Here is a 14,710-nt window from a genome sequence, read left to right as displayed (position 1 = left end):
AAGGATGATGAGACTTTGTCTTACATACTTTGGACATCTTACTAGGAGAGATCAGTGCCTGGAGAAGGACATCATGCTTGGTAAAGTACAGAGCCAACAAAAAAGAGGAAGACCCTCAAAGAGATGGATTGACATGGTGGCTGCAACAGTGGGCTGAAGCAAACGATTGTGGGCATGGCACTCGACTGAGCAGTGTTTTGTTCTGTTGTACATAGGGTAGCTGTGAGTTGGAACTGAGTCAACGGCACTTAACAACAACAGCAACAATTTTCCCTGATTCATTCATCATACAGTCCACGTTCTGATTGTTAATGGATGATTCCAGCTATTTCTTCTCACTTTGAGAAGTTATGCGACATCAGCAAATGAAGATCCGAAGGTCTGTACTCCATCCATGTCATTAAGGTTGACTCTATTTTGAGGAGGCACCGCTTCCTTAGGCTTGTTTTGAGTGCCTTCCATCCTGAGGAGCTCGTCTTCTGCCACTGTATAAGACAGTGTTCCACTGTTATTCATAAGGTTTTCACTGGCCATTTTTTTTGGAAGTAGATCACCAGGTCCTTCTTCCTAGTTTGTTTTGGTTTGGAAGTTCTGCTGAAACCTGTCCACCATAGGTTACCCTCCTAGTAACTGAAATACCAATATCATAGATTCCAGCATCACAGCTACACTGAAGCCATGATAGTACAACAGACTGACAGATGAATGGTGAAGGAATCCAATAGATTGGTGCCATTTCACAGTGGTCACTCTTACAGACCAGGGAATTCCATTCGTCAGGGTTCAAGTAGTCATGGTTGTGTGCCTTCCAGGGGCTGCAAATGTGTGAGAATTTTTGGAATGGAGCCTCTAGAGGGCTGGCGTGTAAGTCTCTCTTTCCCCAGACTTCATAGGCAATTTAACAGATAAATAGTCTGCACTTAAACTTACTTGAAAAATAATTTTTTTCCTGGTGAAATTATATATAACAAATCATTTCGCCAGTTCATCAATAACTACATGTGTAACTTGATGATACTGATTCCTTTCATCATGTTGTGCAGTCATTACAAAATGGGAATCATAACCTCTTAATCAGTAAACACAAGGGCATTCTTGTTTCTGCAGAACACTTTGTCATCTTACAAAATAAGACTGTGTTTTTGTAAGGGCGTGTAGGCTCATGTTTGTTGAGAGCAGTCACTGTTAATTGGTATACAGTTGCGTCAAGTCTCAGATTTGAGAATTGTGGGGAGATCTGGATTCTTATAAATCTTATCTGTCACCTGAGCTCTATGAAGGCAAATTTCAGATTTATTCACCAACCGCTGAGACCAAAGATGAAGAAATTGAAGATTTTTACCAACTTGTGCAGTCTGAAATTGATCAAACATGCAGTCAAGATGCCTTGATAATTACTGGCGATTGGAATGAGAAAATAGGAAATGAAGAAGGATTGTTAGTTGGAAAATATGGTATTGGTGATAGAAACAACGCCGGAAATTGCATGACAGAATTTTGCAAGACCAGCAACTTCTTTATTGAAAATAACCTTTTTTCGAAAATGTAAACAGTGACTGTACACATGGATGTTGCCAGATGGAATACACAGGAATCAGATTGAGTACATCTATGGAAGGAGACAATGTAGAGATTCAATATCATCTGTCAGAACAAGATAAGGGGCCGACTGTGGAACAGATCATCTGTTGCTCATGTGCAAGTTTAAGGCGAAGCTGAAGAAAATTAAAACAACTCCACATAAGTCAAAGTACGACCTTGAGTATATCCCACCTGAATTTAGAGACCATCTCAACATTAGATTTGATACCTTCAACACTAATGACTGAAGACCAGAAAATTTGTGTAAGGACATCTTACACGAAGAAATCAAGAGGCCATTACAAAGACAGGAAAAAAGAAAGGGAGGGAGGAAGGGAAGAAGGAAGGAAGGAAGGAAAGAAAATGGATGTGAGAAGAGACTCTGAAAGTTATTCATGAACGTAGAGTAGCTACAGTAAAAGGAAGCAATGATGAAGTAAAAGCTGAACAGAAGATTTCATTGGGGGCCTTGAGAAGATAAAGTAATATAATGAAAAGCGCAAAGACCAGGAAATAGAACACCAAAAGGAAGAACAAGCTCAGCATTTCTCAAGCTGAAAGAACTAAAGAAAAACATCAGTCCTTGAGTGGCAATGTTGCAGTAGTCTATGGGGAAAATACGCATTTGATGAAGAACTGATACTACTGGAGGAAGTGGTCCAAGCTGCACTGAAAATACTGGTTTAAACCCAGGCTCCAGGAATTGGTGGAATACCAACTGACATATTTCAACAAACTGATGCAGCAATGGAAGTGCTCACTTGTATATGCCAGGAAATTTGGAAGACAGCCAGCCAACTCAGTGTAAGAGATCCATATTTATACTCACTTCAAAGAAAGGAGATCCAACAGGATGTGGAAATTATCAAACAATATCATATACAAGTAAAATTTTGCTGAAGATCATTGAAAGGTGATCCAGAAGTACATCAACAGGAAACTACCAGAAATTCAAACAAAATTCAGAAAAGGACATGGAAGAAGGGATATCATTACAGATGTCAGATGGATCCTGGCTGAAAGCAGAGATTACCAGAAAGATGTTTACATGTGTTTTGTTGACTATGCAAAGGCATTTGACTGTGTGGATCATGACAAATGATGGATAACATTGCAAAGAATGGGAATTCCAGAACACTTCATTGTGCTCATGAGGAACCTGTACTTAGACAAAGAGGCATTGTTTCGAACAGAACAAGGAGATACTGTATGGCTTAAAGTTAAGGAAGGTGTGTATCAGGGTTGTATCATTTCACTGTATTATTCAATCTATATGCTGAGGAAATAACCCAAGAAGCTGGACCGTGTGAAGTAGAGTGTGGCATGAGGATTGGAGGAAGATGCATTAACAACCCATGTTATTCAGATGACACAGCCCTGCTTGCTGAGAGTAAAGAGGACTTGAACCACTTACTGATGAAGATTAGAGAGCACAGCCATCAGTATGGATTACATCTCAACATAAAGGAAACAAGAATCCTCACAACTGGATCAATAAGCAGCATCATGATAAAGTGAGAAAAGATTGACATTCTCAAGAATTTCATTTTACTTGGGTCAAAAATCCCCCATGGAAGTAGCAGTCAGAAAATCAAAGGTCATATTCCATTGGGAAAATCTTCTGCAAGAGAACACGTTAAAGTGTCAAAACACAAATATGTCACTTTAAGGACTAAGTTATGTCTTATCTGAGCCATGGTGTTTTCAGTCGCCTCGTATGCATGTGAAAGTTAGCGAAAGGAAAACTAAAAAAGAAACGATACCTTTTAATTATGTTGTTGGTGGAGAATACTGAATATACCATGGACTGCCAGAAGAATGAACAAATCTATCTTGGAAGAAGTACAGCCAGAATGCTCATTAGAAGCAAGGATGGTGAGACTTTGTCTCACACACTTTCGACGTGTTATCAGGAGTGACCAGTCCCTGAAGAATGACATCGTGTTTGGAAAAGTAGAGGGTCAGTGAAAAAGTAGAAGACCCTCATGAAGATGGATTGACACCGTGGCTACAACAGTGGACTCAAGCAAAACAACAATTGTGAGCTTGGAGCAGGACCTGGCAGCGTTTTGTTCCATTGTATGACTCGGAAGCAACTAGTGGCACCTGACAACAAAAACATGAAACGGACAGAGAGGATTACAGAACAACTGAGTTTTTTAAAAATAAGTGACAGATGTGTAAAAACTTCGAGTTCTCCAAAAGACTGTTCTTTTTTCAGCAAGTAGATCTGTCGTCTTCTGAAGTCCTATAGTTGTTCAAGAAAATATGAGCAGCTCAGGGTCTTCGGTTGGCATTTTATTTTTGTAGGCTCCTGGTGTTCCCATGGCTGTGAGGGATAAAAATAAAAACTGCCATTCTTCAGTGTTTCCCAGTTGTTAATATTTCATCCTACCTTCACCGTGTGCTTTATGTTTTGTTGTGTGTTCTGGTGGGTCTTACTGAAGAAGATTTAATGGTTCACAGGGAAGTGATGATCTGAATTAGAGCATTTCTCTAGTTTGTGCTATGTTTTCTAACAGTTTTAGACCATAAAGAGAGTGGAATAAGACTGCGATTGATGGCAGTCAAACTATGGGGAGGTTTTTTCAGTGTGTTGGAAGTCTGGGAGACAGTATGCCATCAGTGAGGATGTGAATGTAATTAGGAAAGGGGCTAAGTTGATGATTATACCCTAGAGTAGACCTTGGTGGAACATAGAACCTTGTGTCAAATTTCTATGAATTCTCAGTTCCCAAGAGTGTCAGCCTCACCCTGTGTTCTTGTACACATTGGATTACATGGCACCTTGTTGATCCCAAATGTGTGGGATGTTTTAGGACTCAGTGGTCATTGAGGATGTGGCCGTGGTCTTTAGCCAGGAAGAGTGGTCTTTGCTGGATCTTGCTCAGAGGAAACTCTACAGAGATGTGATGATGGAAACCTTTAGAAACCTTGCCTCAATAGGTAAGAATGGCATCTTTTTTTAATTATCTTCTAGTGAACAGAAATATTTTGCTTAATCGATTTAGCTCCACTGTTTGAACTGACAAATGGAAATAAATTGTTTAATAAAACAGACATGATCCATTTTTCTGTGAAACTCATATATCCTGGCTACCTCATGAACATAAGCCTCTACATATTAACGTGAATTTTCATTTCTCTTGTAATTAAAAGCCTGAGGCATTGGCTTCAGGGGTCACTTTGCGACATTAGAGATTTTTGTTTTGATACCTTTTAGAAAGTGTTATTACATGTTTGCCATTATTGTTTTACTGCAAATAAACCCACACCTGTCCATCTGCAGAGACCCTGAAGAGCAAAGTATTTGCTCACATTCAGGGAAACATTCATCACCCTGCACTGTCTTCCCTAATGGCATGTATTTCTCCATGCGCACCACGTTGGTGTACCCATTTGTTTTTGTGGAGGAGCTAGGACAGTAAGATAGGGAATTACATTTGAATCAGTCAGCTAGAGAAAGTCTCTTGGGTTGATGACACAACTTCACATATACCTGACCTTAATTTTCTGACTTTAGCAATCCTCTCACACCTCCAGTCATGAAGACCCTTTTCTCTTTTAATGTTACCTGTGTATTGTATTCACTGTCTTTCTACTTAGCTCTCCTATTTACACCTGTTGATGTCACCGTCACTCTCAATCCCCATGGTCGTATAACCTCATAAATTATGTTTTAACCAATGTCCAAGTGCTGAAACAGCAAAATGTGTCTAAGTCTTTCTTTGTTCATGACAGCCTTTTTTTTCCCTAATACTGCTTTTCATTTTTGTTTCATATTATGGACCTCAATTTGAATTATTGCATCAGTCTCTCAAAACCTTAATGATGGAGAAAAATCATTATCCAGTGAACATATGATGGTGCAGTTCGTGAAGAATAACACCTGGTCCTCCATGTTAGAAGAAATCTCCGAATCACATGCCAGTAAAGATCAGCATAAAAACCAGAGGAGATATTTGAGGTGAGTGTCATTCATACAAGAGAAAACAGTGCCTTAGCAGAAAGTGTTAAGGTTTCATGATGTTATATTTTTGTGTGCATATATATATATGTATATACATACACAATGCTTCTTAAAGTAGCAAGTCAGCAAAAAAGAGGAAGATCAAAGATTCATACATAGGCTGCAAAAATAGGCTCACACATAACAATTGTGACAGTGGCTCAGGACCAGGCAATATTTTCTTTTGTTGTATATGTGGTTGCTTTAAGTTGAAACTGTCTCCGGGCCACCTAAGAACAACATATGTGAAGCTAGCTGTAAAATTATGTGTTCAGAGAATTTTCATAGTACAGCATTTTCATAAATGTGATTTAGTTATCAAATATGTGAAGCATATTTCATGTGGACATAATTATCAGATTGCAATATATTTTAGAAACACACTTACAATAATGGTACTATTTCTGCTAGATGATTAAATCTATGGAACATGAGACAAGTCAGGGCAAAAACCATGCACATTTACTGTGCTTGGTTATGGTGCAATTGGAATGAATTTATTTCCAACAGCATGTTTCCTGTTTTTAACAGAAGTCATACAGTAGACAACCTCTGTGAAAGTAATGAAGGAAATCATTGTGGAAAAACCTTCAGCTGGATTCTAAATATTACTGTGCTAAAAAGAAACCCTCCAGAAGTAAATCTTTTTGAATGCTGTGAGTGTGGAAAAGCCTTCATGGATCACTCATCACATAAACATCATATTAGAACTCACACTGGATCTGATGTCTGTCAGTGTAAGGAACGTGAAAAAGCCTTTAGGCAGTTTTCAACCCTCACTCAACATGTAAGGACACGCAGTGGTGAGAGGCCTTATGAATGTAAGGAATGTGGGAAAGCCTTCAGTCGGTCATCACACCTCACTACACATATAAGAACTCACACTGGCGAGAAGCCCTATGACTGTAAGGCATGTGGGAAAGCCTTTAGTGATTCCAGAGCACTCATTAAGCATACAAGAACTCACACTGGAGAGAGGCCCTATGAATGTAAGGAATGTGGGAAAGCCTTTAGGCAACTCTCACACCTCACTAATCATTTAAGAACTCACAGTGGAGAGAGGCCTTATTTATGTAAGGAATGTGGGAAAACCTTCAGGCAAGCCTCACACCTCAGTATACATATAAGAAATCACAGTGGTGAGAAAACTTATCAATGTAAGGAATGTGGGAAACCCTTTTCTCGTTCCTCATTCCTCATTGCACATATAAGAACTCACAGTGGAGAGAGACCTTATGTATGTAAGGAATGTGGGAAAGCCTTTAGGCAGCTCTCTGCCCTGGCTACACATACAAGAACTCACAATGGAGAGAGACCTTATGAATGTAATCAGTGTGGGAAGTCATTTATTTCTTCCTCAACCCTTACTATTCATATGAGAACTCACAGTGGAGAGAGACCTTATGAATGTAAGGCATGTGGAAAAGCCTTTATTGATTCCTCAGCCCTTACTACACATATAAGAACTCACAGTGGAGGAAGACCTTATGAATGTATGGAATGTGGCAAAACCTTTAGGAGCTCTACACACCTCACTAAGCATATAAGAACGCACAGTGGAGAGAGACCTTATGCGTGTCAGGAATGCGGGAAAGCCTTTAGGCAGCTCTCGGTCCTCACTACACATACAAGGACACACACTGGTGAGAGGCCTTATAAATGTAAGGAATGTGGGAAAACCTTTAGGAGTTCTTCAAACCTCAGTACTCATAGAAGAATTCACACTGGAGAGAGACCTTATGAATGTAAGGAATGTGGGAAATCCTTTAGTAATGCCTCAAACCTCACTACACATATAAGGACTCACAGTAGAAAGAGGCCTTATGAATTATGAATGTAACCAGTGTGGGAAAGCCTTTAGTTGTTCCTCACCCTTCACTATCTATATAAGTACAATGGAGAGACACCTTATGAATGTTAGGAATGTGGGAAATACTTTAGTGTTTCCTCACACCTCAGTACACATAGAACTCAGTGCAGAGTCTGTGTCAAAACTGGGGTGTTTCATCCTTACTACCATAATCTCAAACAGCAAATTTCTCATAGTTCGTGTTTAAAGAACAAAGTTTCTCAATAAGCATAACAGCAATACTAACTCAAAGAAGGGGTGATTACAGCAACTTTGTGCCTTTTGCAGACGTGACAGTTTCATTTCAACTGCAGAGCTGTCCTAATCACTGTTTGTTACCTTCTCAGTCTAAGCTAAGCTTTACCTTTCTTAAAGTCTTTGGCTATTACAAATCACAATGCAGGGTATAGCCTTGAACAAATGTGCTTTTATATTTTTTAATGTTTTACTGATGTTATTTTTTGTACAATAAAATACACTGATCTTTTATTTTGTTTGAGTATTTTGTTTCTATATTTATCGTGTTTCCTTCCAGTTTTTTCTATTGTAAAGTTAACTATTTTACCTTTTATAATTAGTAAGATTCTCATTGGGTCATATGTTTAGATTGCAAGTACTGTATTTCATCATACTTTTTTGGCCTACTAATTTTGCTGTACATTAACAATTATTATCTGTGGTTATTAATACTGTGGCGTTTACTAAACGGTATTTCCTGTTGTCATCATTTCTTCTGTATTTATTAATTGCTATTCTGCAAGGAATAGCTTTTCCTTTTCTCCTTTTGATTTATTTATTAAATTGTTTATGCCAGTATATGCTAATCCAGCTTCTTTTTCAGTTTGTGGTCCCATGGTGGCTTGCATGTTGCTGTGATGCTGGAAGCTATACCATCAGTATTTAAAATAAAAGCAGGGTCACCCATGGTGAACAGTTTTCAGTGAAGCTTCTAGACCTAAGCAGACTAGGAAAAAAGTCCTGGCTGGCTACTTCTGAAAAAATTGGCCATTGACAACCTTATGAATAGCAGCAGGACATTCTCTGAAATTGTGCCGGCAGACAAGCCTCTCAGGATGGAAGGCACTCAAATGTACAACTAGGGAAGAGCTGCCTTCTTAAAGTAGAGTTGCCATAATGATGTGGATGGGGTAAAGCTTTTGGGACCTTCATTTGTTGAGGTGGCACATCTCAAAATGAGAAGAAATGGATGCAAATTTCCATTAATAATTGGAATATGGAATGTATGAAGTATGTGTAGAGGAAAATTGGAAGTTGTGAAAAAAAATGTAATGGAACACATAGAGATCGATATCTTAGGCATTAGTGAGCTAAATGGACTGTATTGACCTTTTTGTATCTGACACTCATGTGGTCTTCTGTGCTGGGAATGACAAATTGAAGAGGAATGTCATCATATTCATTATCAAAAAGAACATTTCAAGATTTATCCTGAAGTACAACACGGTCAGTGATAGAATAATATCCATATGTGTACAAGGGAGACCAATTAATATGACTATTATTCAAATTTACACACCAACCACTAAGGCCAAATGTGAGTAAATTTGAAGATTTTTACCAAATTCTGGAGTTTGAAGTGGATCAAACATGCAGTCAAGATGCATGATCATTACTTGTGATTGTAGTGTGAAAATTCGAAATGAAGAAAGATCAGTAGTTGGAAAATATGGCCTTGGTGATAGAAATGATGCTGGAGATCACATGATAGTATTGTAATACCAATGATTTATTCATTGCAAATGCCTTTTTCAGTAACATAAATACTGCCTATACTCATAGACCTTACCAGATGAAATACAAAAGAATCAATTCAACTCTGTGCAAATAACTGGAGTTAGGAAACTAAAACGGAAGAACACACTGAGCATTTCTCAAGCTGAAAGAACTGAAGAGAAAATTCAAGCCTTGAGTTGCAATACTGTAGGATTCTATGTGGAAAATACTGAACAGTGCAGGAAGCGTCAAAAGAAAATGGAAGGAATACACAGAGACACTGTACCAAAAAGCATTGTTCAATGTTTAATCATTTCAGAAGGTAGCATATGATCAAGAAATAATGATACTTTTCTTAGTGATCCAGTCCCAGTATAATAGAAATACCACAAGTGGATGGCTTCAACAAAGAGAAATTTTATTCTCTCACTGTTTAGGAGGCTAGAAGTCCAAGTTGAGGCTGTACCAGCTACGGAGGAAGGCTTTCTGTCAGTTCTGGGGGGAGGTCCTTGTCATCAATCTTCCCCAGTCAAGGAGCTTCTTAGCGCAGTGTCCCCACGTCCAATGAACACACTATTCTCTTGGTATTTGTTTCTTAGTGGTATTAGGTTCCCCTGTCTCTCTGTTCACTTCCGTCTTTAATATCTCAGATTACCTTTAGATAAAACCTAATCTTGTAGATGGACTCCTGCATAGTTAACTGCCTCATTCCCAGCTCATTAACATCACAGAGGTAGGATTTACAACGCATGGGAAAATCAGATTAGATGACAAAATGGTGGACAATCACAATACAGGGAATCATGGGCTAGCCAAGTTGACATACATTTGATTTGGGGGGACAAAATTCAGTCTATAACAGTTATGTATTGAATTGAAGTCCCACCTGCACTGAAGGCATTGGTGGAAAACAAGGCTCCAGGAATTGACAGAATACCAATTAAGATGTTTTCAACAAACGAATGCAGCATTAGAGGTGCTCACTCACCTATGCCAAGAAATCTGGAAGACAGCTACCTGACCAACAAACTGGAATAGATTCATATTTCTGCCCATTCCAAAGGTGATCCAACTGAATGTGGAAATTATTGTACAATATCATTAACATCACACAGATGTAAAATTTTGCTGAAAATCATTTGAAAGCAGTTGCAGCAGTACACCAACAGGGAAAGTGCCTGAAAGTTGACCCAGATTCAGAAGAGGATGTTGAATCAGATACCTTTACTGATGCCAGATTGTTCTTTGCTGAATGAAGACAATACCAGAAAGATGTTTACGTGTGTGATTCTGACCATGCAAAGGCTTTTAACTGTGTGGATCATAAATTATGGATAAGAATGCAATGAATGGAAATTCAGAACACTTTATTTTGCTTATCAGGAACCTGTACATAGACGAAGAGGCAGTCGCTTGAACAGAACAAGGGGATACTTCATGGTTTAAAGTCAGGAAAGGTGTGCGTCAGGGTTGTGTCCCTTTCACCATATTTATTCAGTATGGTTGCTGAGGCTCATAGCAAGGGAATAATCTTTCAGTTAAATTTTAGCAGAGGTCAGAAAGGATGAAGATGAGACGAACTTTTGAAAAACCTAACCAGATCACATGGCCACCTGCAGCAGACCCGAATGGCTGGTATCTGAGTAACCTCACACTTAGCACCCTTTTGCCCTATTGAATGACTAATTGTTAATGACTCTTTGGGGCTGGTAAAATGATTGGGAGGGAAAAGTCAGTCCTCCAAGCGTGAAAGAACCAAGGCTAGAAAAGCCAGGGGTTCACCTACAGTGCGATGGATCACTTTTGTGTGGCCTTTGTTGCCGTGGTCTTGTAACTCCCACTAAATGATTGGGTGGGGCCATTCTAAAAAGGTATATGCAACCCTAATGAGATCATTGGTCAGTTTTGCTATCCTGTAGGCTTAAAATGAGCCATCTCAGGGATAGGAAAGAGAGAATCTCACGACCGCCAAGCAAGAAGGACCAAGAACAGAGTGCATCCTTCAAACTTGGGATTCCTGAGCTGAGAAGCTCCAGGAAGCAGGAGACTGAGACAGAGAGCAAGAGAGAGCTTTGATATTGAAAATAGCGAGAAGCGGCGGCAGGAGACTGGCAGGAGACAACTTGACGGGCTTCCTGGCCCATGGACTAAATCAGCTGAGTGCCTTTAGGCAGGAGGCTTGCTAGCAGAGAAGGGCACCCCAAGCATTTAATTGAGCCAGGTTCGCTGACTCACAGAGCTAGAGCTGAGTGCCTTCGGGCGGAGGCTTACTGGTGGAGTGGGGTGTCTTGGGTACTTATCAGCAGAGCTAAACAGCTTTGTTAACACTTGAGCAGGGCACAGGCCAAGGGGCCAGAGAGAGACCTGCCCTATGGGCACAGCTGAAAACAGGCTGTACTGATGGAAGAACTTTATCCTGAATGTTGCTGAGCCTGAATTGTAGCCTGTTAGACTTCCCTAATAAACCCCGTAATCCTGAGTATTGTCTGTGAGTACTGTGTGACCATTGCAATGAATCATCAAACCCAGCAGAGAAGTAGAGAGTGTCATGGGAAGGATGGTTGGTGTCTTGGTCATCTAGTGCTGCCACAAGAGAAATACCACAAGTGGATGGATTTAACAAAGGAAAATTTATTTCCTCACACTCTAGTAGGTTACAAGTCCAAATTCAGGGCGTTGGCTCCAGAGGAAGGCTTTGTCTCTCTGTCGGCTCTGGAGGAAGGGTTCCCCTGGCCTAGGAGCATCTCAGGCATGGGGACACTGTGTCCAAAGTGTGTGCTCTGCTCCTGGTGCTGCTTTCTTTCTTTTTTTTTTAATTAACTTTTATTAAGCTTCAAGTGAACATTTACAAATCCAATCAGTCTGTCACATGTAAGTTTACATACATCTTACTCCCTTCTCCCACTTGCTCTCCCCGTATTGAGTCAGCCCTTTCAGTCTCTCATTTCATGCCAATTTTGCCATCTTCCCTCTCTCTCTATCTTCCCATCCCGCCTCCAGTCAAGAGTTGCCAACACACTCTCCAGTGTCCACCTGATTTAATTAGCTCACTCTTCATCAGCATCTCTATCCCCCCCGCTGACCAGTCCCTTTCATGTCTGATGAGTTGTCTTCGGGAATGGTTCCTGTCCTGTGCCAACAGAAGGTCTGGGGAGCATGGCCGCCAGGATTCCTCTAGTCTCAGTCAGACCATTAAGTTTGGTCTTTTTATGAGAATTTGGGGTCTGTATCCCACTGATCTCCTGCTCCCTCAGGGGTTCTCTGTTTTGCTCCCTGACAGGGCAGTCATCGATTGTGGCCGGGCACCAACTAGTTCTGATCTCAGGATGATGTAGGTCTCTGGTTCATGTGGCCCTTTCTGTCTCTTGGGTTCTTAGTTGTTGTGTGACCTTGGTGTTCTTCGTTTTCCTTTGCTCCAGGTGGGTTGAGACCAATTGATGTATCTTAGATGGCTGCTTGTTAGCATTTAGGACCCCAGACGCCACATTTCAAAGTGGGATGCAGAATGTTTTCATAATAGAATTATTTTGCCCATTGACTTAGAAGTCCCCTCAAACCATGTTCCCCAGACCCCAGCCCCTGCTCCGCTGACCTTTGAAGCATTCATTTTATCCCGGAAACCTCTTTGCTTTTAGTCCAGTCCAATTAGGCTGACCTTCCTTGTATTGAGTGTTGTCTTTCCCTTCACCCAAAGCAGTTCTTATCTACTGATTGATCAATAAAAAACCCTCTCCCTCCCTCCCTCCCTCCCCACTTTGTAACCACAAAAGTATGTGTTCTTCTCAGTTTTTTCTATTTCTCACGATCTTATAATAGTGGTCTTATACAATATTTGTCCTTTTGCCTCTGACTCATTTCGCTCAGCATAATGCCTTCCAGATTCCTCCATGTTATGAAATGTTTCAGAGATTTGTCACTGTTCTTTATCGATGCGTAGTATTCCATTGTGTGAATATACCACAATTTATTTACCCATTCATCTGTTGACGGACACCTTGGTTGCTTCCAGCTTTTTGCTATTGTAAACAGAGCTGCAATAAACATGGGTGTGCATATATCTGTTTGTGTGAAGGCTCTTGTATCTCTAGGGTATATTTCGAGGAGTGGGATTTCTGGGTTGTATGGTAGTTCTATTTCTAACTGTTTAAGATAACGCCAGATGGATTTCCAAAGTGGTTGTACCATTTTACATTCCCACCAGCAGTGTATGAGAGTTCCAATCTCTCTGCAGCCTCTCCAACATTTATTATTTTGTGTTTTTTGGATTGATGCCAGTCTAGTTGGTGTCAGATGGAATCTCATCGTAGTTTTAATTTGCATTTCTCTAATGGCTAACGATCGGGAGCATTTTCTCATGTATCTGTTGGCTGCCTGAATATCTTCTTTAGTGAAATGTGTGTTCATATCCTTTGCCCACTTCTTGATTGGGTTGTTTGTCTTTTTGTGGTTGAGTTTTGACAGAATCATGTAGATTTTAGAGATCAGGCGCTGGTCTGAGATGTCATAGCTGAATATTCTTTCCCAGTCTGTAGGTGGTCTTTTTACTCTTTTGGTGAAGTCTTTAGATGAGCATAGGTGTTTGATTTTTAGGAGCTCCCAGTTATCTGGTTTCTCTTCATCATTTTTGGTAATGTTTTGTATTCTGTTTATGCCCTGTATTAGGGCTCCTAGGGTTGTCCCTATTTTTTCTTCCATGATCTTTATCGTTTTAGTCTTTATGTTTAGGTCTTTGATCATGGTGCTGCTTTCTTGATGGTATGAGGTCCCCACCTCTCTGCTTGCTTCCCTTTCATCTCTTGAGAGATCAAAGGTGGTGCAGCCACACCCCAGGGAAACTCACTTTACCTTGGATCAGGTCTAAGGGTGGTGTTACATTTCCACCCTAATCCTCTCGACATAAAGTTACACTCACAAAGTGGATGACAACCGCACAATACTGGGAATCATGGCCTAACCAAGTTGATACACACATTTTTGGGGGGACATAATTCAATCCATGATAGTTGGTGTCAGAATTTGTAAATATGCCAGTGAGAGGTGGCATATCTGACCTCCTCACAGGAATCAACTTCGGGCTGTTGATCTTGATGCCCCTTCCCCCTTGAGAAGTTAGAGGAGGTCAGATGCAGATGCCGCCTGCACGCTGTTTCTACATGGAGAACAGGTTGAAGTTGACAAGGATTTCATTTTACTTCCATCCACAATCAACAACCATGGAAGCAGCAGTCAAGAAATCAAATGATATATTGCATTGGGCAAATTTGCTGCTAAAAGACCTCTTTAAAGTGTTGACAAGCAAGTATGTCACTTTGAGGACTAAGGCGTGCCTGACCCAAGCTGTGGTATTTTCAGTCGCCTCATGTATGTAAAAGCTGGACAATGAATAAGGAAGACCAAAGAAGAATTGACAAATTTGAACTATAATGTTGGCGAAGACTTTGAATATACATGGACTGCCAGAAGAACAAAGAAATCTGAACACTCCTTAGAAGCAAGGATGCTGACACTTCGTCTCATGAACTTTGGACATGTTATCT

At 40.3% G+C, this 14,710-nt stretch overlaps 2 protein-coding genes across 2 annotated transcripts in view; both read left to right on the top strand.

Moving 5' to 3' along the window:
- The window catches only part of LOC126071873 (zinc finger protein 699-like), a 73,970-nt gene extending 66,081 nt beyond the window's left edge, over positions 1–7,889 (top strand). Inside the window, exons 2-4 of the mRNA XM_049876271.1 lie at positions 4,401–4,527; positions 5,395–5,548; positions 6,122–7,889. Coding sequence (XP_049732228.1) covers positions 4,401–4,527; positions 5,395–5,548; positions 6,122–7,424 — 1,584 coding nt within the window. The 3' untranslated portion in view covers positions 7,425–7,889. The remainder of the gene's footprint in view (positions 1–4,400; positions 4,528–5,394; positions 5,549–6,121) is intronic.
- The window catches only part of LOC126071867 (zinc finger protein 345-like), a 90,518-nt gene that overhangs the window by 18,495 nt on the left and 57,313 nt on the right, over positions 1–14,710 (top strand). The gene's annotated exons all lie outside the window — the stretch shown is intronic.

Source organism: Elephas maximus, chromosome 3 (genome assembly GCF_024166365.1).
Source record: "Elephas maximus indicus isolate mEleMax1 chromosome 3, mEleMax1 primary haplotype, whole genome shotgun sequence".
Classification (NCBI taxonomy): domain Eukaryota; kingdom Metazoa; phylum Chordata; class Mammalia; order Proboscidea; family Elephantidae; genus Elephas; species Elephas maximus.
Note: the sequence above shows the minus strand (reverse complement) of the source record. Positions and strands in the feature narration are given on the sequence as shown.